At 54.9% G+C, this 24,368-nt stretch overlaps 8 protein-coding genes across 8 annotated transcripts; 3 read left to right on the forward strand and 5 right to left on the reverse strand.

Annotated features, from left to right (window-relative positions):
* Positions 1-1,189: 1,189 nt before the first annotated feature.
* Positions 1,190-1,971, forward strand: N657DRAFT_714948 (uncharacterized protein; the record flags this gene model as incomplete). The annotated part of the gene is made up of 3 exons (XM_062797467.1): positions 1,190-1,527; positions 1,636-1,767; positions 1,904-1,971. Coding segments are annotated over 2 exons (423 nt in total), but the record flags the coding sequence as incomplete, so codon positions are not given.
* Positions 1,972-2,989: 1,018 nt separating this feature from the next.
* N657DRAFT_633463 (bifunctional delta12/omega3 fatty acid desaturase) lies at positions 2,990-4,486 on the reverse strand (the record flags this gene model as incomplete). Its single annotated transcript, XM_062791212.1, has 2 exons — positions 2,990-3,402; positions 3,466-4,486. The coding sequence occupies 2 exons, from the start codon at positions 4,484-4,486 to the stop codon at positions 2,990-2,992; spliced, it is 1,434 nt and encodes a 477-aa protein (XP_062648133.1).
* Positions 4,487-6,145: 1,659 nt separating this feature from the next.
* Positions 6,146-7,117, reverse strand: N657DRAFT_633464 (uncharacterized protein; the record flags this gene model as incomplete). Its single annotated transcript, XM_062791213.1, has 3 exons — positions 6,146-6,373; positions 6,546-6,874; positions 6,961-7,117. 3 exons carry the CDS (start codon positions 7,115-7,117, stop codon positions 6,146-6,148), a joined length of 714 nt encoding a protein of 237 aa, XP_062648134.1.
* A 936-nt stretch (positions 7,118-8,053) lies between these two features.
* Positions 8,054-11,253, reverse strand: N657DRAFT_671361 (translation initiation factor eIF-3b). Its single transcript, XM_062795590.1, has 3 exons — positions 10,600-11,253; positions 8,993-10,532; positions 8,054-8,919 (listed from the first exon to the last, which is right to left on the reverse strand). The coding sequence occupies exons 1-3, from the start codon at positions 10,869-10,871 to the stop codon at positions 8,464-8,466; spliced, it is 2,268 nt and encodes a 755-aa protein (XP_062648135.1). The 5' UTR covers positions 10,872-11,253; the 3' UTR covers positions 8,054-8,463.
* Positions 11,254-11,364: 111 nt separating this feature from the next.
* N657DRAFT_633466 (uncharacterized protein) lies at positions 11,365-13,306 on the forward strand (the record flags this gene model as incomplete). The annotated part of the gene is made up of 4 exons (XM_062791214.1): positions 11,365-11,523; positions 11,584-11,738; positions 11,806-13,180; positions 13,247-13,306. 4 exons carry the CDS (start codon positions 11,365-11,367, stop codon positions 13,304-13,306), a joined length of 1,749 nt encoding a protein of 582 aa, XP_062648136.1.
* A 1,621-nt stretch (positions 13,307-14,927) lies between these two features.
* N657DRAFT_680368 (uncharacterized protein) lies at positions 14,928-17,302 on the reverse strand (the record flags this gene model as incomplete). The annotated part of the gene is made up of 4 exons (XM_062796281.1): positions 14,928-15,175; positions 15,323-15,465; positions 15,514-15,849; positions 17,298-17,302. The coding sequence occupies 4 exons, from the start codon at positions 17,300-17,302 to the stop codon at positions 14,928-14,930; spliced, it is 732 nt and encodes a 243-aa protein (XP_062648137.1).
* A 75-nt stretch (positions 17,303-17,377) lies between these two features.
* On the forward strand, positions 17,378-18,263 carry N657DRAFT_689927 (uncharacterized protein; the record flags this gene model as incomplete). The annotated part of the gene is made up of 3 exons (XM_062797015.1): positions 17,378-17,495; positions 17,537-17,783; positions 17,852-18,263. The coding sequence occupies 3 exons, from the start codon at positions 17,378-17,380 to the stop codon at positions 18,261-18,263; spliced, it is 777 nt and encodes a 258-aa protein (XP_062648138.1).
* A 4,752-nt stretch (positions 18,264-23,015) lies between these two features.
* N657DRAFT_644591 (uncharacterized protein) lies at positions 23,016-23,645 on the reverse strand. Its single transcript, XM_062792788.1, has 2 exons — positions 23,567-23,645; positions 23,016-23,496 (listed from the first exon to the last, which is right to left on the reverse strand). The coding sequence occupies exon 2, from the start codon at positions 23,470-23,472 to the stop codon at positions 23,266-23,268; it is 207 nt and encodes a 68-aa protein (XP_062648139.1). The 5' UTR covers positions 23,473-23,496; positions 23,567-23,645; the 3' UTR covers positions 23,016-23,265.
* Between the last annotated feature and the right edge of the window lie 723 nt (positions 23,646-24,368).

Raw genomic sequence — 24,368 nt, forward strand, 5'->3', positions numbered from 1 at the left:
CTCCGGTCAGAGCCAAGTCCAGCCGTGCACAGGTACAATACCTACTATCTCCGATCTCGCGAGTTTTCCTCCGGATACTAAATATTCAGTCCATGTCAAGGGCCAGCATTTCCGCCGTGGAGTGTGAGGTCTTTCTTCCTCAGCCGCCGGCAAGCTGAGCTAAACTTCAACCTTGCGGGGACCGGTATCCTGTAAGAGGTTGAGTGGATGGCGCACGTGAGAGCTTCTTGGTGGATGTTGTCGCGCACCAGGTGAGGCAGGCGGAAGAAGTTGCTTCGCTCGGTGGAAGAATCCATCACTGCGCTCGATGATGATGGCGGGGACGGTTGGAGAAGCTGAAATGCCACGGTCGGGTGTCTGAATATTCATCGGTCAGCTACGGTAGAGCTTCACTTTGCCTAGGTGTCAAGGACGTCTTACCAATTCGAGCCATTCTGTTGGTAAGGTTCACCTACTTGATGCGCATCACCTCCAAGCCGGCTTGAACATGTACCAGCAGGACCTTGAATCATTGATCATTTACCAACTCCTCCTATGTAATGCCGGTCATTACGTTGAATCCCACCCATGCTAACCTCGGGCATCGTTTCAAACGTCCGTCTTCGGTCACGGAGTGTGTAAGGAACGCAATGGAACTTATAGTCACCAGTTCAATGCTTCTCAAGAGAATGCAGATAAGGCACTTGACAACTCTTATCAAAACTTATAGATAATAGTTATCTTGGCTGGGGACATCGAGTATTGTAGGGTCATAGTGGAAAGCAGGTGCCGGTGCTCAGTTCCTTGGGGGATCTTGCTTAAAATCTTAGACGAAGCCAAGGTGTTTACCGTGTCAGACTTGGTGAATTGGTTTAGGACCGGAAGTTACTGGAAACCGAAAGGCATGATGTTCATTGACACTAGATAGTTTCTGTGATCGCAAGTGAGCCAGGGTTTCACCTTGTGATAGTCTGGAACAAGGCACGGCTGACAATCCTGTCCAGGACCTATTGTCTCAACTCACTGAAAATTTTAACTTACATTTGGCGGGCAGTAGGAAGTCAAGGCCGTGCCGCCCTTTATTGGCAGATAACCAGACCTCGCTGGGAAGGAACACTTAGATTCAAAAGAATCCCTTATACTGTATTACAGTATATCGCTGGATGTCTTGACCAGCAACATGGATTGAAACCCCAACCACTGTAATTTTCCTCGCCCTTCCCTCGGTCCGTCCGGTTCGCAACAAACTTCAAACTTCGCCCGTTCCCATCACGATCCGGCACACTCGCTTCCCCTACCAGCCTACAGCTTTCTGTTGCTCGTCCACCTTGCCTCTGCGTCAACCCTGCTAATAACTGTCGTGGCCTCCCCCTTAGCGACTTCTCGATCAGTTTGCACCAGCGTCGACCTCTTTCACGACATCTTCCTGGGCGCTACCAGCTGCCACCCGAGCAGTGCTGGCGTCAAGCCCCAGTCAGATAATGAGCTCGACTTGACCATATGTATCGTCATGAACCAGATCACCGGCCACATGCAGTGGATGGGGTAGTTAGTCTCCTCCAGTTTTCATCCCCTCTTCTGGTGTCCCATATTGGCGGTAGGAAGAATCTCAATCATCAACTCAAAGCTGACAAAGCTAAACTCCCGCAAAACCAGTGGAAAGTTTTCCGATTGCTGCACACACTGCACCATTTCACAGCCCATGGGCGAAGCCAAAGCAGTTGCTTATCTGCTCGTGTGAGCCGCTGGTGGGCGGCCGAGGCTTCGTCGAGTCGACTCTCAACCAGGGTAACTTAAGTTCTCTGTACCCGACTCTCACCAGACCTTGAAATCCGTCGCGATTTAACCGCTGTTACTTCATACATCTTCTGGGGTTCATGCTGTTGGTTAGCTAGCCCACAACTCCTCCCGTCTTCCCAGCCAGAAGAGGGCATCGCTAACCATATGAGAACGCTCAAGTGCGTAGGCGGCCCGGCTTCCCTCGCTCGTGGCAGGACTAAGGACGCGATCATCAGCTGGGCTGATATCTGGGCTGGAGCCAAACGTTTCTTGCGATTGCCACTTGGGCTTACCGGTTCCAAGGCGAAAGATATTCGAGAGAACATCTGTCTTCCTCGCTGGGATTGCATTTCAGAAAGAACTGAATGCCTGTATTTCGGCAATCTCAATCTCAATCTCAATCTGGCAATTTAGACTGCCTCTCTTCGTGTCATTGTTGAGGATCGTTAAAGGCTATAAAAGTGACTGTGTGCTGCTGGACAGCTTCACAGAACATGAAGGACTCCCAGGCTCATGTCAAAGTCAGCCCTGGTACCCACCGTGACCTCTCTGGCAAAGTTAGCCTGACATGGTAGTCTGACGGTTTCTCAAGCCAGAACCCTAACGTGCATTGAGACTGCAGCAGAAAGGTGAAGAAGGTTTATGTCAAAGTCAGCCCTTGTACCTGTACGGCAAATCAGCGTGAAGAGGAAGTGGGATGGTTCGTCAGTCGGGACTTGCTCTCGGATGGACTGGAACTCATGAATCATGCGCTAGTCCGAACCTTAATAATAGAGAAGAGAAATGGAGGGTCGGGGTTCGGTTTCCCCTCATCCTCCAGCTTCCATGACACAGGCATTTGTCTTCCCCGCAGGCAGTACGACATGATTCAATGGGGTACATAAAGGTAAGAGCTCCGGCAGCAGGCGTCTCCTCAAGCCTCCAGACCGGAGAGAGCCTCCAACGTGGTTTGGAAAGCATGGTCTCATTAAGTGCATAGGTCTATCGTCTATCCCTGCGACGCCTATCTGCTGTCTCCCTGACAGAGCAGTATATTGCTCTTCAAGCTCCGAACCATGCAAGTCAACGACAGAACTTTTTTTTTGCGTCATTACACACCCCCGGCGACGGTCCAGCATCGGCAGGCCGGCCAGGCCAGGGCAGGATGCGCTGGTGTGCGGACATCGAAGCCGTGGGCGACCCAAACGGTCAAGACAGAAAAATCATAAACCAGCCATAGCCTCTTTAAGCTTTACGCAACAGGCTCCATCTTGGCCGGCCTGGTACCGAGCCCGTTCTGGTTGCGGAAGAACAGCACGCCCTTGGCTGGACCCTCGGCGCCTTCGGTCGGCTCGACCCATTGGCACCACCGAGCGCTCTTCCAGATGGCCTTGATGAAGCCGATGGGACCCTCGCGGGTGTCGGCGCGGTAATGCTGGCCCATGACCGGCTTGATGGCCTCCGTGGCCTCGTCGGCGTTGTAGAAAGGGATCGTGCTGACGTAGTGGTGCAGCACGTGCGTCTCGATGATGCCGTGCAGCAGGTGGCGGCCGATGAAACCAAACTCGCGGTCGATGGTGGCGGCCGCGCCGCGGACAAAGTTCCACTCCTCCTCGGTATAGTGGGGCAGGGAGGGGTCGGTGTGCTGCAGGTACGTGATGGCAACTGGGAATGCCCTTTGTCAGAATTCATTTTCGTAGCAGGTTTTTGCGGGAGACGGCAACTTACCGAGCCAGTGGTTCACCCAGAGATAGGGCAGGAAGTACCACACAAACATGTTGGACCAGCCAAACGTCTTGCCGAGGTAGATCAGCGCCGAGATGGTGATGGCCAGACCCAGGTCGCTCAGCAGGATGTACGGGGCATCCCTGTTGTCAAAGATCGGGCTGCGAGGGTCGAAGTGGTTAACACCGCCGCCCCAGCCATTCCGCCTTCCCTTGCCGCGGCCCTCCCTCTGCTTCTCGTGGTTGTTGTGCCCCGTCACGTTGGTCAGGAGGTAGTTCCACCAGCCGATCAGCTGCTGCCCAAGCAGGTGAATGAAGGTGTAGATGGGTGTTTCCTCGGTCAGCTCCGAAAGCTCGTGGACGAAACGGCCAATGCGGGTGGCCTGCTGCTCGCGAGTCCTAGGAACAAACACCATGTCACGCTCCATGTTTCCCGTGGCCTTGTGGTGCTTGCTGTGGCTGATTTGCCAGCTGAAGTAGGGCACCAGGAGAGCCGAGTGCAGAATCCAGCCGACGAAGTTGTTGAGCTTCTGCGAGGGAGAGAAGGCGCCGTGGCCGCACTCATGGGCAAGGACCCAGAGGCCGGTGCCGAAGAGACCTTGCAGGAAGGTATAGACGCCCCAAAGCACGACGCGAAGCGGCAGGGACGGAATGTACTCGGGCGTTACGAAATTGTTCCAGAGGAAGAAGGTCGTGGCGAGGTAAACCATGTCGCGGGCGACATAGCCCAAACTGCGGACGTAGGAGCGCTCGAAGCAGTGCTTGGGGATGGCATCGCGGATGTCCTTGATGGTAAAGTCCGGTACTTTGAACTCATTCCCGTACGTGTCGAGCAGCTTGTTGTACTGCTTCGGGGCCGGAGCGGCGTCATCGGAAGCCAACGAGGACAGCGAGGTGGAGGATGGTGAGGGCCGGGGAGAGTCGATGGGAGACACCATGGCACTCGAGTCCGAGTCGGTGGCCGACGTGATGTTCCTCCTCAGGAACGGCTTGCTGGAAGCCGGGAGACTGGTCGTGGAAGCCATTTTGCTTGACCTTGAAGGATCAATTGGCCAAGATGAGCTGCACCGCGTTCAAAAGAGACGACCGGGAGGTGTCTGTGGCCGGGATTAGAACGGGGGAACGCTCAAAGGGGGCTTGAGGTGCGACATACCGTCCAAGAAAACCTCGATTTCGACCACGGGAATGGAAATTTGCGAGAAGTAGGGGACTTCCTACACAAGAAAAGAAACCAAGAAGCTCTTTCCGTCCGCCCAGGGGTCGGAAATTTTCTGTGATTTGTTGGGGCGCGGGCGGCGGCTCGTAACACCACCTTCGACCTTGCAGAAAGCCGATAGAAAAATCGACCAACACCACGGACTGTGCAGGAGGGAAAAGCTCACAAGGAACGAATCCAAACAGAATCGCGGTTTTAAAGCGTATGCGAGAATGGGCCTCCTCAGAAATGCCCCTTCTCGCCCCAGCTCTGCCGCCCGGTACAGTGTACGTTAGTTGTCAATTTCGGTTTGGCCACCAGAGAGCCCCACAAACTGCAATGCGTTTCTCCTGCGACAGAAAGAGGAACCTGACATGACCGGAAACCGGCCCCGTGAGCGAAACATTAAGATCCACAGTCTGGAAGGTTGAGAGTCAAGAGGTCCCAGCTCAGGAAGACGAACAACCACACCGCCTGTGTAGCGAGCCCATGTCTCAATGCCCACAGCCGACTGGCATGTGAATGCGAGCCCAAGCTGAACCAGGACAGACTCTCACAGACTCAGACGCAGAATGTCTTGCCGAGTCCTATCCGATTGGTGATTATAGCTCGGCCTAGCTGGTTTGAGGCTGGCTGGCCATTGGAGATCTTCGACATGCATATTCGTCACGTCCAATCCTCAATCTCACAACCCCAACGGGTCGCAAGAGCACCCGGAAAGCCATGATGGGCTCTGGGAGGCGACTGATGAGGCAGCCGAGGCTCTGACCCTTTGCGGAAGATCTCGACCGCCAGGATGCTCTTTTCCATCGCTTCTGGAATCTAGAATTGGGGCGGAGCTGAATTGATGAAAATGATACGGATCCGTAACTCTGGGCCGTTGCCGTTTTCGCATGTTGCCGTTTGAACAGGGTTGAGCGCTGGCGTGGACCCTGCATCCCTGAAGGCCAAAAGCGATTGTTGGGAATCTCAAAGTTTTTGTTGAGAATTGCAAAACAGAAAGCGACTTGGCAAAATGCAAAAGTTGAAACGGGGATCTCAGGCACACCCCCTGTTCTTGACTCCGGGCCGAGGCCCTTCCCGGCACTAACCAAGCCAGCTCCGCTCGCCCCGTTCTTGGCAGCCTCGTCCACGTCCAAAACATCGCAAAACACCATCATCATCTTATCAAGAGCAGCTGTAAGCTACCTTTTTACAATTGGCTACACATCACAGTGGTATTCTTTCTCCGTCCCAATAGTGTCCATTGAAGACTATAGCCCACTCATGCACTGCGGCTCGCTTTCCACTCAGCAGCGATCAGCGGCAGATAGGGGTTGATTACTGGTGTCTCCTTCAGGGTTTCTTCGAAGAGCTGGCCTCCGTTTTCTTCGCAGGCATTTCCTTCGCCGTACGAGCCGGTTTTTTCGAAGAGCCGGGCTTCGTCTTCTGCACCCGGGCCTTTCGCTTCTTCCCACGGAACGACGCCGGAACCGTCAAAAAATCAGGTTCATGCTTCCAACTCCATGCTGGGCAGCACGTCTTCTTCGTCGCTTTCGTCTTCGTCGTTATCATTGTCGTCATCGCCATCATCTTCTCGCCGGCCCCTCGCTGTCCTCCATACCGGCTCCGCCAACTCCTCGGTGTCGGCCTTTACGCCGTCGTCTTCGTCGTCCAGGCTGCTGGACGAGGAGCAGGAAGTCTCGACCGCGGGATTGCGGTAGCGGCGACGCTGAGGCTAGGGGGTGCGGACGTGCTGCCAGTGGATGCCCTCATGGCTTCCCTGTGGTTGGTCTTTTTCTATGCTCTCGCGGACCCATCGATAATCCATTATCCAGGCCTGATGTCTCTCAAGCTGAGAGGAACTCACTGTCAATGCCTTGCCTTACATTGCCATCTGCCAGACTTACCATTTCGTTGTTTTTGTCAAACGTTTCCCCCAACTCTTTCTTGTGCTCGAATAGGATACCTGCGACTTGCTGGATGAGCCTGTGTTGTGCCTCGTGGAGCACGCTCTTGAATATCCCTGTCTCCTCCTGCAGGTCTCTCGCTGCGGGCTGCAGAGCTACGTGAGGGGCCTGTTCAGCGGGTTGCCCATGCCGGCCAGGTTCTTCAACATGGGTCACGGTCGGGCGAGGGCGATGCTCTGCCTGGTGACGAGCCTCCGCGGTGGAAGCTTCGGTCGACGTGCTCGACTCGGCTGGCACCGGCTGCGAGGTTCTCGCGGTCGCAATCAAGGCTCGCTCCGTGTCAGCCTCTTACTTCACCACTATAGAGTGCCTCGAAGCTTGATTTTGTTGCCGGTCTTGGTGTTGCTTCGGCGACTTGCCATCCTCTGGCGGCCTCCGCCCGTCCAGCCGTTGCTGTTCGCGGTGCTGCCGCTCTGGCTTCTGTTCCTTCTTGTCCCGCTGCCCGCCAGACTATTTCCACGGTTGCTTCCCCACTTTCTTGAGCTCCGTGCCTGTTCCAGGGCCTGATGCATGTCGGCTTACTTGAAATCAGACTGGGGGCGGCAACTGTTGGGAGCACTTGAGCGCGGGAACCTGGAGAATTGGGTTCGTGATCCGGAGATTCCGGTGAGGAGCCGAAACGGGATACTTCGCATGGAACAAGAAAATTGGAATGTGCGCCTTTGTGAGCCCTAATCAACGGCCCAGCCCTCGAAAATTTCCATCGTACATCAAATCAAAACGGGTACCGGTGGTGTGGAACGCGATGGTGTTTGGACGTGGAATGCCGACGGAAACCCTATTGGGGTATGAGGCCAGGACGGCGTTTGCGGGCTCTAGGGAATGAGGAACAACGTGAGCTTCCCTCGCTCGGGTCTTGGAATCAGGGCTTCCACAGCTTTTCGTCATGTTCCGACATGAGCTGCCGGAGATTCCACAGGACCATGACTTCGAAGGCATCTCCGTTTGTCTCGACCCATATGCTGCTCGGTGGAAGAATTTGTCTGCACACAAGATCGTCGAGACGATGTCAGCAAACTGGCCGAGTAACTCGGAGTTGCCCCGGATCGGTGCCATGCGCAAAACCGGGCCTGCCGCACCACATGGCTTCAGGTAACCAGTTTACTACCATGAGACTTAAACGAGCCAAACAAGTAAACCATCTCCCGTTCGCAAGGTCAGCAGAAGCCTCACTGGATCGCTCTTGCAGGTCTGGATCATGGTAGATCCGCAACGCAGATTGCCCGACAAGTCAGATAGATGCCTCCAGACGAAGCATGCTCCCATGCTTCTATGAGCGTGGCAGGCAAGGTGTGCAAACGCCCGGATTCAACCCCTGATCCGTTCCCCTTTCACCATCATCGAGATCGTACAATACCCCGTTTGCTTGGCCCCCCACGTGTGGGAACGGGACAACGGGTAGCAGCGCGGCTAGATGCCAGCCACCAACGGCTCCAAGCCGCAAGCGCCAGGAAGCAGGAGCGCTGACACCCAGCCATGCCAATGTGAAGTGCTACTGGTAAGCAAGTATAACAAGACAGGTGCTACTCCCAGGATCCTGCATTCCATGCAAGATCACCGATCTGCTGCTTCAGCGTATATTGCCACGCTTCTCGAGCCCGAAACAAGGGTACAAGTACACTCAGCGAAGGGTAGTGTGTTGAGTGGCCGGATCCTGTACATCCATCCATCCATTCTTGCACAGAGACACGACAGAACAGATGAACCTAAGAGGAAAATTTCATCGACAAACAAACACAGTCAGAATTCACGTTGCTCCAGCCTTCTTGACCAACCCCACCCACCCAGCCTCAGCCTCAATCCTATCTCTTTTCTCCTTCCTAAGGTGGAGCCGTATGGAATGGACGAGGTCTGAGGTCTAGTTAACTACCTCCTCCGTCTCCTCAAGCACCTCCTCCGTAAGCTCCTCAACAACCTGCTCCTCTTGTTTCTCACCACCATCCGCCTTAGCCACATGCGCCACCGCAGCAGCCGTCTTCTCCTTCAGCAACTCCTCAACAGGGTTCTCGGGCAAGCCAAGCGCAGCACGCTCTTCAGTCAGGTCGCGCTCGACCTCCTCCCGCCAGGCATACCATTCGTTGAGCAGGCGGCGGCGGGCCTCGACGACGGCCACGTCGGCACTGCTGATGCGCTCTTGATCCTCGACGTCGAATACGCGCGAGTACTCGCGCAGGTTCTTGCGAATCTGCTTCTGCTCCTCCTTAGACAGCAGTGTCGGCGGGCGGGGACGCCAGGCGAACTGCTTGAACTTCTCGAGGGCCTCCTCGCGCAGCAGCTCGCCCTTGAAGTCGTAGAGGTGGTAGCCGTTTTCCATCTGCAGGTAAATCAACGTCAGTGAGAATTCTCAAAAAGAAGGGAGGGGAGGTAACGGGAGAAGGGTAACGTACGGAGTGCTTCCACGCCGACGCCCAAGTGGCGACGTAGCGGCCCGAGGGATCCCACTCGACATCGGTAATGCCATAGTGCTCGGACGTGTTCATGAGCTGCAGGTTGGCAGTCAGGTCCTTCTCGGCCTCGGGCTTGTCGCCCTCGAAGTCGACGTCGAAGAAGTCGAGGTCGGAGCTCTGCGTGTTGGCAACGGTGGCGATGACGACGAAGCGGCCCTTGGGCGACCAGTAGATGGCGTTGCTGTTCTTCTTTTCGAGCGTCCGTAGGTGCTTGAAGTTGCCGACTGCGTTGCCCTTTGCCTTTTCTGGGCAGAAGAACGAAACGGCCGTCTTGGGCGGCACAGCGGTGGCGCCGACGGGCTCGGTCGTGGTGATGATGACGAACCGATCACCCTTGGGTTCCCAGGCGAAGTTAATGACCGTGTCCTTAATGGTGTCAACAACTTCGACGGGAACGCCCTTCTCCCTAACGCGGAAGATCTCGAGCGTGGTCGCAAGCGACTTTTTGGACTTGGAGTGTCGGTCGACCTTGACGCAGATGTACGAGGCGTCGGATTGCCAATGGAGCTTGGCATCTGAGACGTTGAAGAGGTTGAGGGAGCGGACAATCTGCTTGGAAGGGATGCTCATCAGAGCGACCCTAGCGGGGTTACTGCCAATTTCAGGCGTCCAGAAGCACAAGAGCTGCTCATATTCCTTGACACCCTCCCGGCGGGGGGTGGCGGGCGCCCACTCAAAGTCCATCACCCCCTCGATCTTGATAGCCGTCTTGTCCAGGAGATTCATCCTCGGGAGCTCATACACGGAGATGGAGGTGCCCTGGTTGAGCCTGGCCACGTACTTGTCGTCGGCAGACCACTTGAACGCAGGCCAGGGAAACTTGGCCGGCTTCTTGGCGCCTTGTTCCTCGCCCGCTGGTGTGTCTTGCTGGGCGAACGACCGGAGGGGCTTGGACGTCTCGATGTCCCAAATAACATAGTTCTTGCCGTCGTCGTCGACTGAAAGAGCGGGGTGACCGCTGTCGGGAATGGAGATGGGCCTGTTGGACCATGTGACCATATACTTTTCGTTTGGCGAGAAAGCGACAAGGTTGACGAAGGGGTGAGCGAACCGCCTCAACCGCGACCACGAAGCGCCGCCCCAGAGCAGCACGCCCTGCGCATGCACGGATGTGAGATAGGTTCCCAGCGGAGACCATTGTACGAAGGTCTCTGTCCATTGTTGCCGGTCGACAATGTTCTCTGGCTGGTCCTTCTCGTTGTTCCAGAACACGCCCACCGTGTCCCCCCGGAACATGACGAACTGGTCCCTGCCGCGCCCGCTGGGATCCGCCATGAACCACCGGAGGTGCTCCTTTTCTTGGAATGGCTCAATCTGGGGCGGCGTGTACTCCTCGTCGATGCGGCCTTCGCGGCCATAGCGGTCGATATCGGTGAGCTTGTTGACGCGCAGCGTGTGCTTCTTGTCGAGCGGGGCATCGTCGAGCTGGCGGACAGCAGCAGCGGCCTCGGCGGCCGAGGAAAATTCAACAAAGGCGAACCTGCAGAGGTCAGCCCCAGCTCGCAGCTCCATGGTTTCTCGGCCCTGCAACGCATATAATGGCATACCTCAGCGACATGCCGTCGTCGCCCATGGGCATGTAGATGGCGTCCTCGCTGGTCCGGCCGACCGTGTTGAGCCTCTTCAGCAGGAATTTGATGAGTCGCGGCTTTTGCTCCTGGTTGACGACGGGCAGGCCGTCGATGACAACGAAGGTGTCGTAGCCCTGCTCGAGCTGGACCTCATATTTTTCGCGGAGATCGGAGATGTCAACCTCGTCCATGTCGATATCCTCTTCGTCGAGGTCCTCCTCGCGCAACTTGTCGAAGGACGGCGCCATGCTGGGCAGTCAATAAATACGCTATCTTAAGGTTGCTGCGACACTGAATGCGTCCCTGATGTGGTGTTTATCGATGCGCTGCCGCGGGGCTAGGGATCTTGGTCGTCGGGATAATTGACGAGATTTTGTGCGTTGCGAAGAACGTGGTGGGGTTCAGTACTTTTCGGGAGTCGAAAAACTGGCCCACGGCGCCAAGGGGTTTGATTTTAACGTCACACAATGGTAATGGGTAATAACAAAAGTGACCTTGATTGGCATTGGAAGTCCATCAGTGCAATCCTGCCAGAAATTGGAGCAGGAGAACTGAATTCAGACAGCCTCAGCTTTTTTCCATCGTCTAGAAGAGAGGGATGGTTTGCTGATTTCTTTGTCCAGTCTTCCGGCTTCATGTGTGCATGTCAACCATAGCACTTCGCCCTTGCTATTCTCAAACCTTGCCGTTTCCGAGCAAGTGATTCAGGCGGTGAGGAACCAGCTTAATTTTGCCGTCTGCATGGGGAAAAAGTCGCAGCTTCGGCTGTTGACTGCTGCACTGCAACGCCTGCCTGGTCTGAGCTGCCCCTCCTCCCCACCATCACGACCCGTCCTTGAGCGGACCTTCTCATACACCGACATCTTATTGTCTTTCTCAGATACCCAAACCTTCGTCATGGTATGCCTGCCGTTTCAGCCCTTTTTCATTACACTTGGGACGTGCTAACAGTTTCGGCAGGCTTCCTTCAGCCCCACGCAGATCTTCGAAGAGGGCACGACGGAGGAGAAGGGCGAGAATGCCCGCCTCGCCGCCTTTGTCGGCGCAATTGCCGTCGGCGACCTCGTCAAGAGCACTCTCGGCCCAAAGGGCATGGACAAAATCCTGCAGTCTGCGTATGTGACAGGCTTGCGTCTCGCTTGAAGGTGAAGTAAGGGTCGTCCGCGCTGACACGGCACGCAGGTCGACGGGCGAGATTATGGTGACAAACGACGGCGCGACGATCCTCAAGTCCATTGCCCTCGATAACGCGGCAGCAAAGGTTCTCGTGAACATCTCCAAGGTACAAGACGACGAGGTTGGCGACGGCACCACCTCGGTGGCAGTCCTGGCCGCCGAGCTCCTGCGCGAAGCCGAGCAGCTCGTCGCCAAGAAGATCCACCCCCAGACGATCATTGAGGGCTACCGGATAGCCAGCCAGGCGGCGCTCAAGGCTCTAGAGGCGTCGGCGGTGGATCACAGCAAGAACCCGGAAGCGTTCAAGAAGGACCTCCAAGCCATCGCCCGGACCACGCTCAGCTCCAAGGTGCTCGCCCAAGACAGGGAACACTTCTCCAAGCTGGCAGTCGAGGCTGTCCTGCGGTTGAAGGGCTCGTCCGACCTCAGCCACATCCAGATTATCAAGAAGGCCGGCGGCAAGCTGAGCGACTCGTACCTCGACGAGGGCTTCATCCTGGACAAGAAGATTGGCGTCAACCAGCCGAAGCGCCTCGAGAAGGCCAAGATCCTCGTGGCCAACACGTCCATGGACACGGACAAGGTAAAGATTTTTGGCGCCCGGCTCAAGGTCAGCTCGACCAGCAAGCTTGCCGAGCTCGAGAAGGCCGAGCGCGAGAAGATGCGCGCCAAGGTGGAGAAGATCAAGGCGCACGGCATCAACTGCTTCATCAACCGGCAGCTCATCTACAACTGGCCGGAGCAGCTCTTCACCGACGCGGGCATCATGTCGATCGAGCACGCCGATTTCGACGGCATCGAGCGCCTGGCTCTCGTCACGGGCGGCGAGATTGCCTCGACCTTTGACCACCCGGAGCAGGTCAAGCTCGGGCAGTGCGATTTGATCGAGGAGGTACTCATCGGCGAGGACACGCTCATCAAGTTCTCGGGCGTGGCCGCGGGCGAGGCCTGCACCATTGTGCTGCGCGGCGCGACAGACCAGCTGCTCGACGAGGCCGAGCGTAGCCTGCACGACGCGCTGGCGGTGCTGTCGCAAACGGTCAAGGAGCCGCGCACCACGCTCGGCGGCGGTTGCGCCGAGATGCTCATGGCCAAGGCCGTCGAGGGCGCCGCCACGCGCGTCGAGGGCAAGAAGCAGACGGCCGTGGCCGCGTTTGCTGTTGCCCTGCGCCAGCTGCCGACGATCCTCGCGGATAACGCTGGTCTGGACTCGAGCGACCTTGTCGCGCGTCTGCGCAAGGCCATCTATGACGGCTTGACGACGTATGGCCTGGACTTGACGACGCCCGGCGGCGGGATCGCGGATATGCGCGAGCTGGGCGTTATTGAGAGCTATAAGCTTAAGAGGGCGGTGGTGAATTCAGCGAGTGAGGCTGCTGAGGTGAGTTTGGTTTTTTGTCTTTTCACCTCTTTGAGAGCAAATGTGCTAACTGTCCTATGATTGTAGCTTCTCTTACGTGTGGACGACATAATAAGAGCGGCCCCCCGGAGGCGGGAGAGGCACTAGTGTGGAAGGGTGTGGGTTTGACGGTGGAAGGAAAAGCGTTGGTCTGTAGAGTACCATAGACGCGTCCAATGCATCGCTAAAGCCAGAGGGTCATGTAAAACAAGCTCACATTGCTTAGATTTGTGTCTTGTGACTGTATGACGCTGGCCCGGGGGTAGTCAGTCAAGCAAGGCATGGAGTCATCGACTTGGCGTCTTCCAGCCGTGAGACCTGTTTGGACAGCTCGATGTGGAGGATGTCGAGCCCAGGATATGGCAGTTCTACGCCATGGAGCCGCCTGACTGGAGTGTTCCCCTTTCAAGGTTGGGGACCAAAGACCGGGGAGAGCGTGCCTTAGCGAGAGTGCTACAAGTCCGGACGGCTGAAGGCTTGAGGTGGTGTTGTCCCAATGCTTATGAGGAGCATGGGAATATACTGCCTAGTCCGACACCGCAACCATCATCTGCTGAACGGGTTGTATTGGATCGTTCCGTGTCTTGTCAGTTTACGCAGAGACAAAAACATGTACCTCCAGAATCGAGGACTATCACCAATGAGTTTCCCGTGGCGTGGCTTTGGTTGGTTACACTGCCTTCTGACCGACATGCTGCCTTGAGCTGCACCCGACCATCCGACAATACCGGAATCGGCTCGCCGTCTCCTATTCCTTCTTGGGGTGCCCCTGTCTTTGTATCCTCCAGGCAGGTGTGACGAGTGTTTGCGCTCTTGATGGCCGTCTTCGTATAAGAGACATGGGTCTGGTGTGTCTTTAGGTCGAGTGCTCCAATTTGACGCTGAGAAGAGTTCAGCCTTGTCGTTCAAGGGCCTGGCAAGAGGAGCGTCGTGGTGTCGAACTTAACTGGATCGAGTTTCCCATGTCAGCTGCCGGTTGAACGGAATGAGCTGGGAATCAGCATACGTAACCCAGCACTGAGATCCCTTAACCAACAGCTTTACTTGCTTTGTTGATATTGGATATGGCTTGAGTCTTGAGTGGTCTATCAAGGGGGTGTGGGGCGAGTAACTGCCGGTCTAAGTAAGATCAGATGGAAGGCCGGTGTGCTTGGAAACTGGAATCCGAGGCGCTACGTGTGGCAAGCCAGACCTCCGCCTTCTCCAGAGACCCGAACTTGACTGCTCACCATCATCACCAGCCTTGCCTTGAGCTTCCATTGTGTCTCATGAGTCAATGTTAGGTTGGCTGGCTGGAAACGACTCTGGAAGGGACATCTTTCTGCTTGGCCGCCGGAAGCTCTCTGTTATGCGTGCTTGAGCGACCAAAACAGGGCTTTGTCGGTTGTTCCGTCATTTCTTGGATGTAACACCAGGCTTCATGGCGTCTTCTCGACACAGGTAAGGCAGCTCTCCCCCGGTTGCCCGTCTTTTCACTCCTGGTCCCAGGCATTGTAGAACCACTAATGACTCCCCCGAAAACACACAAGTAATCAATTGATCTGTCGGCGCGAGTTGTGGCGATGTGATGATGCCGAGCTTGAACTAAACCCTACGCTCCATCTAACCCGTGATCCGAGCCCTCTAACACCGTCGACAAAAGAAACCCTGAACTCCTCTAGTCGTTTGCATGCAAATCCCATGTGCTCGATTGATGAAGAAAACGTAAGTAACCGCTATGACCCCAAAGCTAATCCACTAACCAGAGCAAGAATTGTGCGCTCCAGGCTCCGCCCAGCCCTCGCATGACCATCTCAACATCGCCGTCGGCATCCTGGATGGTGACCTCCTTCATTTGCTCTGGCAGCTGCTTGTCGGCTTCATCATCAAGCACTCCTACATCCTTGCCCGACTTGACCTCTCCGTCGGAGACGGAGGCGTCGTCCTCGATGTCGTAGTCGAGTGCCTCGTCGCCCATTGTATGGGGATAGTATAGAACTAAAGGGTCATCCAGTACCTTTTCAAGTGAAGCAAGCTTATCAGCCGCACGTTCCGATTCTGTTTCTGCAACACCTCGGCCGTTTGGCTTGCGGGAAAGGTCGAATAGGAGCAGGGAAGATTAAGTAGGCCGATACATGCACATACCAGTGGTCGCCGGCGGCGTGAATGAGATCTCGATAATATGGGCCAGGGCCGTAAGCCGGTTCTCCTTTCCTTTCTTGTGAGACTCCGGGGTGTGGGGCTTGTACTCGTACCGGGCATGAGCAATATAGTAGGCCATCTCTACCCTGTTTTCGTTCGATGTCAGCGTCTTTTCTGTCACTAATCAGACTTACCAGACGTCGTCGGAAATGGAGCGAGAGAGCTGAGAGAATTGGGTCACCCGCTCAAGGTAATCAGTAACGCCTTCACTGGGGCGAATCCCGTTCTCGGCATCCTTGATCATTCTGGCCGTAGCGGCCAGCGCGCTCACCACCAGATTCTTCGCATCCCTCTTGCGAACTTTGGCGTTGCCGCCGCCGGGAATGTCGATGATGGCACGACGGACGACGTCGTCGCGCGAGTCAGAGCGGAGAATCCGCGGGGAGCCCTGACCACGCTGCCACCGAAAGCCAGCCCGCGGGAACCAGTCGACGAGAAGCCCGATGTTCGTGGGGAAACCCGACCTTCTCCTTTTTGATTTAATGTGAAACAAAAAAAGAAATAGTCAGCGGAGAGGAGAGAAAAGAGAAGAGGCAACTGCGGCGAGGGGTGCTGGTAATGATCTTGGGCAGGAAGAGATCACTGCGAGTTAGTCTGGGAGCGAAGGGGATGAGTTTATATTCAGAAATCCAGAAGCCCGCCCAAGAGTCAAGCAGAAACGGTGGGGCGGAGAACGGTACGATTAGTTCAGAGGAGAACAACAACTATTGTCCATCGGGTGTCAATGGAAACTTCTCAAGTGTATAGGCCCAGCTTTGACTGGCATATCGGGCGAGCGAGTGGTGGTGACTCTATCTGAACTACTGCACTCACCTGGCAAGGTCGCGACGACACAATACCGGCCCGACAAATCAGTGCTTGGGTGTTTATAAGATATATTCACAGTGGTATTGTTCCATCTTTGGCCGAGTTATAAGCTGTAAAACTCGGTTATGGGTGCTGCTAGGCTGCTAGGCTACTAAAACCGTGCGTGACAAACAACAGCTTCCAGCGCTTGGGTACCTTACTTCCGGGGCCTGCGCTATTCATGACACACCGTAAACCGCCAAAGAATGTATAGATAACACTGAAAGCAAGACACCTTGGAGAAGACGATGGTAACGTAGGCAGTGACCTTAGCCGTAGTACAGGGTCTTCATCTAACAACGATAACAAGGGAGGCTGCTTTCTGACAAAGTGATCAGGACGGCGTGTGAAACGCCTTTCTAATCTCTCTCTACCTTACCTACCTGAGGTTTCGGATGGATCAAGAAATATTGGAAGAACCAAAATTCATCGGACAACTGTGCTGACAGCTGGCAACCAGCAGCAACAACACCCACGACCCGCCCTTTGATAATACAAATTTCACCTGAACTAGCAACAAACAAAAGAGCATGCTGGTGAAGTGGTCTCAAATGCCAGTCCATGGCAAGAGGCAGTGGGTTGAACTCCCGCACGCTGCGATACACAGCAGTCCTGGGCTGCCGGACTTGTTCATGGTAATCCCCGCATGGGGCTGTGGGTACAACGTCTGAGTGGTAGACAGTACTTGCTTCGAGGATGCTCTTTCCATGGAAAATCTTGAGGGATGAAGGATTCTGAGGGTTCGAGGGTTTAGCCAGGATCTCACCATCTTCGTACAGACAAAACATCTGACCGGCAAAATGCCTGTTACAGGAGGATGGCTTTCTTACCTCTATTCTTTCCTCCCTCGCTACACACCCCCTGGCCTCGGTGCCGTCGTGGACATACCGTGCTTCCTACCTGGTTGCCTGGGCTTAGCGTCTGCAGTGTTCCGCACGGTCCTGGTAACTAAGTGGTATTAAAAGTTAGTTATTCAACATCTACACAACACTTGTTTTACATAACTCTTGGTCTCCAGGCGGGGTGATGCGCGACGATCAGCATCAGCCATGCAAATGTCTCTCCTTAGTACCCCATAAGCATCAAAGTCGCGTCCAGAGAGAAGGGTTGAAATCGTTTGATTCAATTCATAACTAACACATTTCCCTAACAATGGAGGAAGCAGAAGCTCCAACACCATGTCGGCGTCCCAACTTCCCAGCATCGACGACCATCTTGTCACTCTTGACAATCCACCGCGGGCAGACCTTGAAAGAATGGACCACGCGCGGTGCGCCGCCCTCCACAATTATCTCGTTGACTACTGACTAGCGGCCGATGGTCGGCTCGACCCAGCTGCCGAGCGCAGCCGCGCCACCTACTTCAGCACGCACGGCGACGCGGCCGAGTCCATCCGCCCAAGGCTGCATCCCTCCCTGGCCGCCTTCCTCGCTGCGCCACACATGCCCGTTGCTCCGCTCTCCTTCGTCGTTGGAGGCATGCCAGACCCAGACGGCAACTTGAACGGCCTTTTCGACATCACACGGCCGACATTTAGGACGAGCCCGGGGACTCCACCGTGCGCCTGTATTCTCCCACATGAACGCCTGCGACGGCAAGTCGGGCGGTGGCATGCTCTACCATCAGGGCCACCACCTCGCCTCCTTCCTTGTGCACCCGGCCGACACCGAGTGTGCGTTTCCAGTGGGTAAACATCCCAGAGCGGGCATCCTCTGGAGACCATCCTCTCCAACTGGAGAACCCTGTCCGTCTCGGCAAGGCCGTCGCCTCTCCCTCCGACGAACCGGCCCTGTACGGCGGCGACAAGATCGGAAGATGGAAGTGGCGGCCGTATGGCCATGGCCAGAGAGCGGGGTGCGTCGCGGCGCGGGATGAGCTCTGTGACGCCATAGAGGCGGTGCGTCGGCAAAGCAGGGGCGCCAGGGTCGACCATGACAACCGTCCCAGCGAGGCCTTGCTTACGCCTGCGGCCATGGACGCTGTCAAAATTCCGGATCCCTCTTTCGCACGTGCCTTCCCGACTACTGCTGCCCTTTGATCTCCGCGGCGCGCGCTTCAGCAGCGGAGCCGAGATGGAGAGTAAGGGGGCGGACGAGCTGTTCCAGCATGGATTCAAGCCTTTTGGGGAAAACCCACACCGGCCGTAGCGTCTGGAGCCGCTGCTGGACCACTGGCAGACCTGGTCGAGCGAGGGGTCTGGTCTGTCGGGCCGCACGGGGTGCAGGGCTCGATTGAGGTGTTTAGGGATGCTACGGTGAATTGGGCAGACTATACAATCCCGTCGAGATCGCGACCGTGGTGGTACATTCATGACGACGTGTTGGCCGTTGAGGCAGCCAGATCTCTGCCGCCGCCACTGGAAACCTGCAGACTGGTCTGTGAATGATGTCTTTCACTTGCAGCCTCAAGTACATCTCCTACAGGTTGACCCGTGCTAAATCATCAGTATTCGTTCGTACATCACTGCATCAGGCCTCAGCTCCTGTTCCCCTCAATCACTGGACGTTGCTGATGTCACTTAGCAGTTTGACAATGATCAACGCTACGAGACCTCCACGAAGTTCAATCTCTTGACCAATGGCCAATCACGCAGCTTCCGGCTGTGGTTGCGAGTGGGCTCCGATCAGCCGCTTGCTCGGTCGACCCATGGTATTGGAAGGCTCCCGTCTTGATGAGGGAACGGGGCGGCCGACCTCGATCTCGACAGGGGGTTGAATCCACCAACCGAGGAATCTCTTCCTCTACCGTTTGGTATGTGTAGACACAAAGGAGCCGGACAGCGACACTTCCCTTCCAAGGAGAGTGTCCTTGTTTCAAAATGGATAGGCACAGTGGTCGAACACGGCATCATCTTAGGCGTCCACCAAATTACATATTATCTTGCCATTTGTGCCTTATCTCCTCTTCTCGCCTTCATCTCGAAACATACACAGTCTCAATCAAGCGCGTAGCCTACCTGGTACACTCTACCGAGCTGTATCCCACTTCTTATTTTTCCAGTTCACAGCACCATGGCCGCCCCACAGAAGCTTAAATTGGACCAAGTAGCCATCGCCGGCGTCATTTTGGACCGCGAGCTTGCCATAGAACTCCCAAAAGTTTCTCTTACCAGACTACGACCGTAAGTCATCCTCCCCTCATCGACCGACACCCAACTCCAGTGTGCACCCCATCTGACAGCCAAGAAAAGTCGACCACATCTGCACCGACCCCAACCTTGATGCTGGCGTCGAACTGTTCTCCGTCTTCCCCTGGAGAGCTCAGAAACCTGCCCACTTCGGGGCTGGGCAGCAACGTCGACCGTATCGTCAATATTCGCAGGGTCCCCTCGGGGTTCATCTCTGTCGGCGACATCGACGACGACCAAGCAGATGCCATTGAGATTACTGCACTAGCGAGAGTCAGTTACGCACACTTACGGCCAAACCACGCCCGCAGCAGTTACATTGTCAGTGATCAACTGGCTGCCGCAGATGTTATTGATTGACCGGCTGCGACGGAAGTGTCATTGATCGACGGCGCAGACCAAGTCTGGTTTCTTCCTTGGCCAAGGTCCATCCCGCCGCTTCCTGATCTCGAGCTGATATGGGTTGAGCGGGCCTGCCAGGATCCACTTCTTCCACTACTGTGTACGTCCTTAGGTGTGGAGCTGGACAGCGATTTCTTTCTAGTTAACTACAGTAACGTTACCTTTTTTCCAAAGGAGAAATGTTCCAGGTTCTGGTTCCAAGACAAATACAACGCAGTTGTTGTGAATCCTCCCGGGCCGTCATGGCCACTATGGCGTCAAGATTTTGGAATAGACCGACACAGGGCCATATATAAGTCGCCTTCATTTTCAATCCTACAACACTACGTTCCACACTTCCTGTACTCCGTCTCTAAACCCAACCTCCCAGGTCAGCAAGTAGTTAGCGCACATCCAACCCAAACCATCTCTTGGAATCATCCATCACCCTTCTAAAATTACCATGTTCGACACCGCCGTACCGATCGCCGCTTTGATCCTGTCGACCCCCAAGTTCCGGACAGCGGTGTTGCAGAAGACATCCAAAATCTGCTCCTGCCCGAGTACGACGGTGAGTCAACCGGGTGCCTATCCCGCCAATTCACAACCAATCCGACCTGACTCAATTCAACATCTAGATATAAAAGAGTCGTCCACATGTGCCTCACCTTGGAAGACGCCGATAGGGAACTGTTCCAGTGGGATCCCGAGACAGACATTGCTTCGTAACTTGACAGCAACACCCAACGTGAGATCGATGACTACAAGATGCCCCGGGCACTCATGATTATTGGGGACATGACGAACGATGAGGCAGGCGAGACCATCGCCGAGGCGAGGGAGTGGTTGCCTAAGGAGCAATGAAAGCCCGCCGATGCCAGTGGTGCGGGTTAATTGGGAAGATATGCAACACTGGGTTGAGGCGGGGTAGATGTGAGTGGTGCGAACGGTCGCAGCCGGAGCATCGCCACGGCGGTTGCTGGCGTTGTGAAAGAGAAGCTGTATGAGTTTCAGAGGCAGTGGTACTCGTGACTTGTCTTGAATCACCTAAGCCTGTCATGATTGAAGCTCACTAGCAGAAGGTGCTGGTAAAGAGTCTACTTCGTTAACTTGTAAAATGACCGAGGTAGATCGACATGACATGTATATGGTGGTACCGTGGTACCAGTACACTGAAGACTACGACCAGAGCAACTCGGGTGGAATGGTTGGTGCAGTGACTTGTTCAAGGGAGCAGACTCTGTAATTGAGTGTCCTGACAAACTTTCTATGTCTCCTGGCTCATTGATAAGGCTGGCCATCCTCTCCGCTTCCTTACGTCCATCCAGGCCAGAACTTTGTTGGCGACCGGTGCGGAGAATAACTCTCAAGCGTTACCTACATCTCAGGCGCGAAATTGTCAAAAACTTCCCTCGCCCTTTTTACCGCCCCATTCTCGGTCTAGGTTGATGGCCCTGATATCTGAATGTCTCGGAGCTGTTCCCTGTACGGGGCACAACTGGACGGTTCGACGCTTTTGCCCTTCATGTCGCTCATCTTTTCCTTGAAAGTGTCGATAGTGTCGTCACACAAGCTCGAGCGGCTTGGACGCATGGAGATTCGCCCTCTCCAACATCTGCAAGAGAGGCTCCACGTCATCGGGCTGTATGTCCCGGCACAGCTTGAGCAACCATGCTTGGTGCACGTACTGCCGGGCACGCCGCACGTCGTTGTGGTTCAACAGGGCATTGTAGGCTTGTTTGAATTGAGGTGTGGCTCGTTGGACTTATCGTTGGGGTTAAGCAGCTTAGTCGTTCAGGTCTCCTTGGATGTCTCTCCTTGCTTTGCTTTGCTCACATACGAGTTATCGAGTCCAGCATGGTTGCTTTTCTCGAGGGTATCAAGGTATTTGGCCAGATCTGTCTGGATTTGGTTCTGATTCCCCTTGGCAACATTGAGATGCGCCACGATATCGAAGTCACCGCCCAGTTCTAGAGCGTCCTGTTAGTCTTTCCGGTTAGTAAGCTGGACTTTGCATAGACACCGGCAGTGGCGTTGAAACTCAGAAGTTGGTGACGACCCATTTGCTATCGTCGACAACCATCTTGAGGACGACGGGATGCTCGAAGCAGGCACACTGTTGTTGAATGCTCAGATATGGGCTTGGAAAATATGAATTTGGAAGTGGAACAACAGAGCCTGGAATTTCCAGATCTGGTGGTCGCGGGGAAGATAACCCTGGCAAGACGAGAGTTGTTGGTTTGAAGATGAGATCGAAGTGCGGGTGATCCGTATTGCATTGACGAGTAGAATTCCGAATCGACCTGCCAATGTCTGCGAGGCATGTGATAATTTTTTGTACTGCAACAACAGACTGAAAGAGGAAATGCTAACTAACTACGTACCGGCAAGGGATGGCAGAACGTCATTTGAGTTCCTGAAACGTCTGTGCTATACTGATGTCCACACATGGTACACTTTGAGGTTTTGTGTTCGTGGTTGGGCGAGTCATCATCTGACGTCTTGCTTGTTTGTGGGAGCTTCAACTTGAAGGAGATGACTCAGACGTGTTCAGTCCCTCTGCCCAGTGCTCAGACTCCCAACGAAACCTGAAACCCGTCACTGTTGTGATTGATCTGACCGGTGTTAGAAGGAACAGTGAACACGGCTACTTCACCCCCAGTTACCCACCTGGTAAGCACCACTCCTTCATCACTGGCCTACATCGACTGTTGTGGCAACAGCTGCTGAATCGAGATATGGTATCGGACGGGAGCTGGGGATGTGGCTGGTCCCAGTTTTGGGTGCTGTTGGTGTGATGGTCAGGCTGTGAGCCTGGATAGACGTTCATGATTTGGTTTTCCAATAGCATTTGCACTGGGTAATAGTGATTGGTATATCAACCATGAACTGTGCTGGCTTCTGGTTGCCTTGTGAAGTTCGTCAAGGGGGAAAGCCGTGAATAAGGTACTGTTGTCTCGTTTCATCTTGGCTTGGCCCTTCAAGCTCGCAGATGACTACCACCTTTCAAAAGGATAAGATCACCTCTACGACTTCAGCTTGAATGGAGCGGGCAGATAGACAGGAGAGCCTCTTTCTGATCGCCGCGTACTGCGCATAGGCATCTTGGGTATTCTAGCCAAAATCTGCCTGACCCATATCAGGAAACGGACCTCATACCACTAAAACTTTCCAAGGGGGTACCTGACAAGGATCAGTCCACATCGGCACAGGGGATACGCCTATCAGACCGTTCAGTAGCGAATTCACTACTGATGTCCGTGATACCGCCTGAGCTATCTCCTTGATTCCATTGAGACGCATCCTCTGACGCTCAGTATGTACATGACTGGAGTGTAGGCTGGAATGCATGCTCCGTCCCCAGCTCCATCTACCCTGTTCTCAATGCTTTTACCAAGTGCAAGCGACCTCGTCCAAGACAGAGTTCTTGCAGGTAGTAGTTCCACAGTACACTTCGACATCTGAAACAATCCTCAGACAACGCTTGAAGGACTGGTGGGCGAACCTGAAGTGGGCTCTGGCATTGCCCCAGTCAACGCAGAATTCCGTCATGCCCGGAACATCTGTGCCCCTGCAGCCCTTCATTGGCGTTGACGTAGTAATTGCCGTAGGCTGTGTAGAACCGACCAGAGGCGCTGTCGCAACCAAAGATTTCCTTGCAGACCGTGAAAACTTTCATTTGGTCGGCCGAACAAGTTGCCGCAAGTGCAGCGAGTGTAGCTAGGACTTTGAACTGCATTGTGTTTGTCGTTTTGGCGAGGCCCTATTGACATAGTTGTTAGATACTACTGTAGTCACGTCAAGTTGTAAAGACGAAAGAGCCAAGTCGTTACCTCTCCTGAGACAGAAGCCGGTCGATATCAAGGCAGGAGGAGAGATTGGAGTTGACTTCGCGGACTTCTCGGTTTCAACTGTGTTGTAACTCATCAAAGCAAGACGAATGTGCCATCGTTCCCTTCCTATTTATCTCCAGCAGTTTAGCTGCGGCTGGGGGCCAAACACAGAAGAACAGTGGCCTCACAATGCTCGGCCCCCAAAGGCAGGAGGAGCTCGCAGTTCGCTTAACAAGCAAACCACGATCTAATGAGACGATGCCAACCCCCCACGCCTTACATGTAAACAAACTCTCGGTCGACGTACTTGGTAAACATCCGTGATTCAGTCTCTGTCTCTTTGACCCCCGGGATTCTCGATGGGGGCCGCTGGGCCGGGTTGCCTCGTCTGTTGGAACAGGACGACTTAGTTTCGCTTGCCTTTCCCCCGAAAGACCTCCTGGCCCTGCTGAGGAGGAAGATGGCAGTTCATCATGGACCATGATATCTGGCGTCAGCTCGGTGCAAACTCACTGAGTCTTGGCAACGTTGCCCAAGTTAGGACTCGCGGGGACGGATCGAGCTGCCGCAGCAACGTACCCTACCTACACTGACCATCGATTCTCTGAGCGGCCCAGACCTTCACACCGGGCCAGGCAGCCACTGGCCCGCAGATGGGTCCTTGACGAGTATCCAGGCGGAAAAGGAGCCACCGGAAATGCGTACTCCTTTGGTTGAAACGGGTCGGGTAGGAAGGTAAGAACCCATGTCGCCATGCAGAACCATCTCATGCTAAACAACCGTTCAACCGCAATGACTTCCA

The sequence above is a fragment of the Parathielavia appendiculata genome (genome assembly GCF_033297405.1).
Source record: "Parathielavia appendiculata strain CBS 731.68 unplaced genomic scaffold N657scaffold_5, whole genome shotgun sequence".
In the NCBI taxonomy this organism is placed as follows: domain Eukaryota; kingdom Fungi; phylum Ascomycota; class Sordariomycetes; order Sordariales; family Chaetomiaceae; genus Parathielavia; species Parathielavia appendiculata.

Bases quoted from the DNA above. Each gene is read 5' to 3' on its own strand.
- N657DRAFT_644591 (XM_062792788.1), bottom strand. From the start codon at position 23,472: ATGCAGTTCAAAGTCCTAGCTACACTCGCTGCACTTGCGGCAACTTGT.
- N657DRAFT_671361 (XM_062795590.1), bottom strand. From the start codon at position 10,871: ATGGCGCCGTCCTTCGACAAGTTGCGCGAGGAGGACCTCGACGAAGAG. The intron at 10,533-10,599 runs GTATGCCATTAT...TGACCTCTGCAG, and splicing joins GACGACGGCATGTCGCTGAG to GTTCGCCTTTGTTGAATTTT. The intron at 8,920-8,992 runs GTACGTTACCCT...ATTTACCTGCAG, and splicing joins CGTCGGCGTGGAAGCACTCC to ATGGAAAACGGCTACCACCT.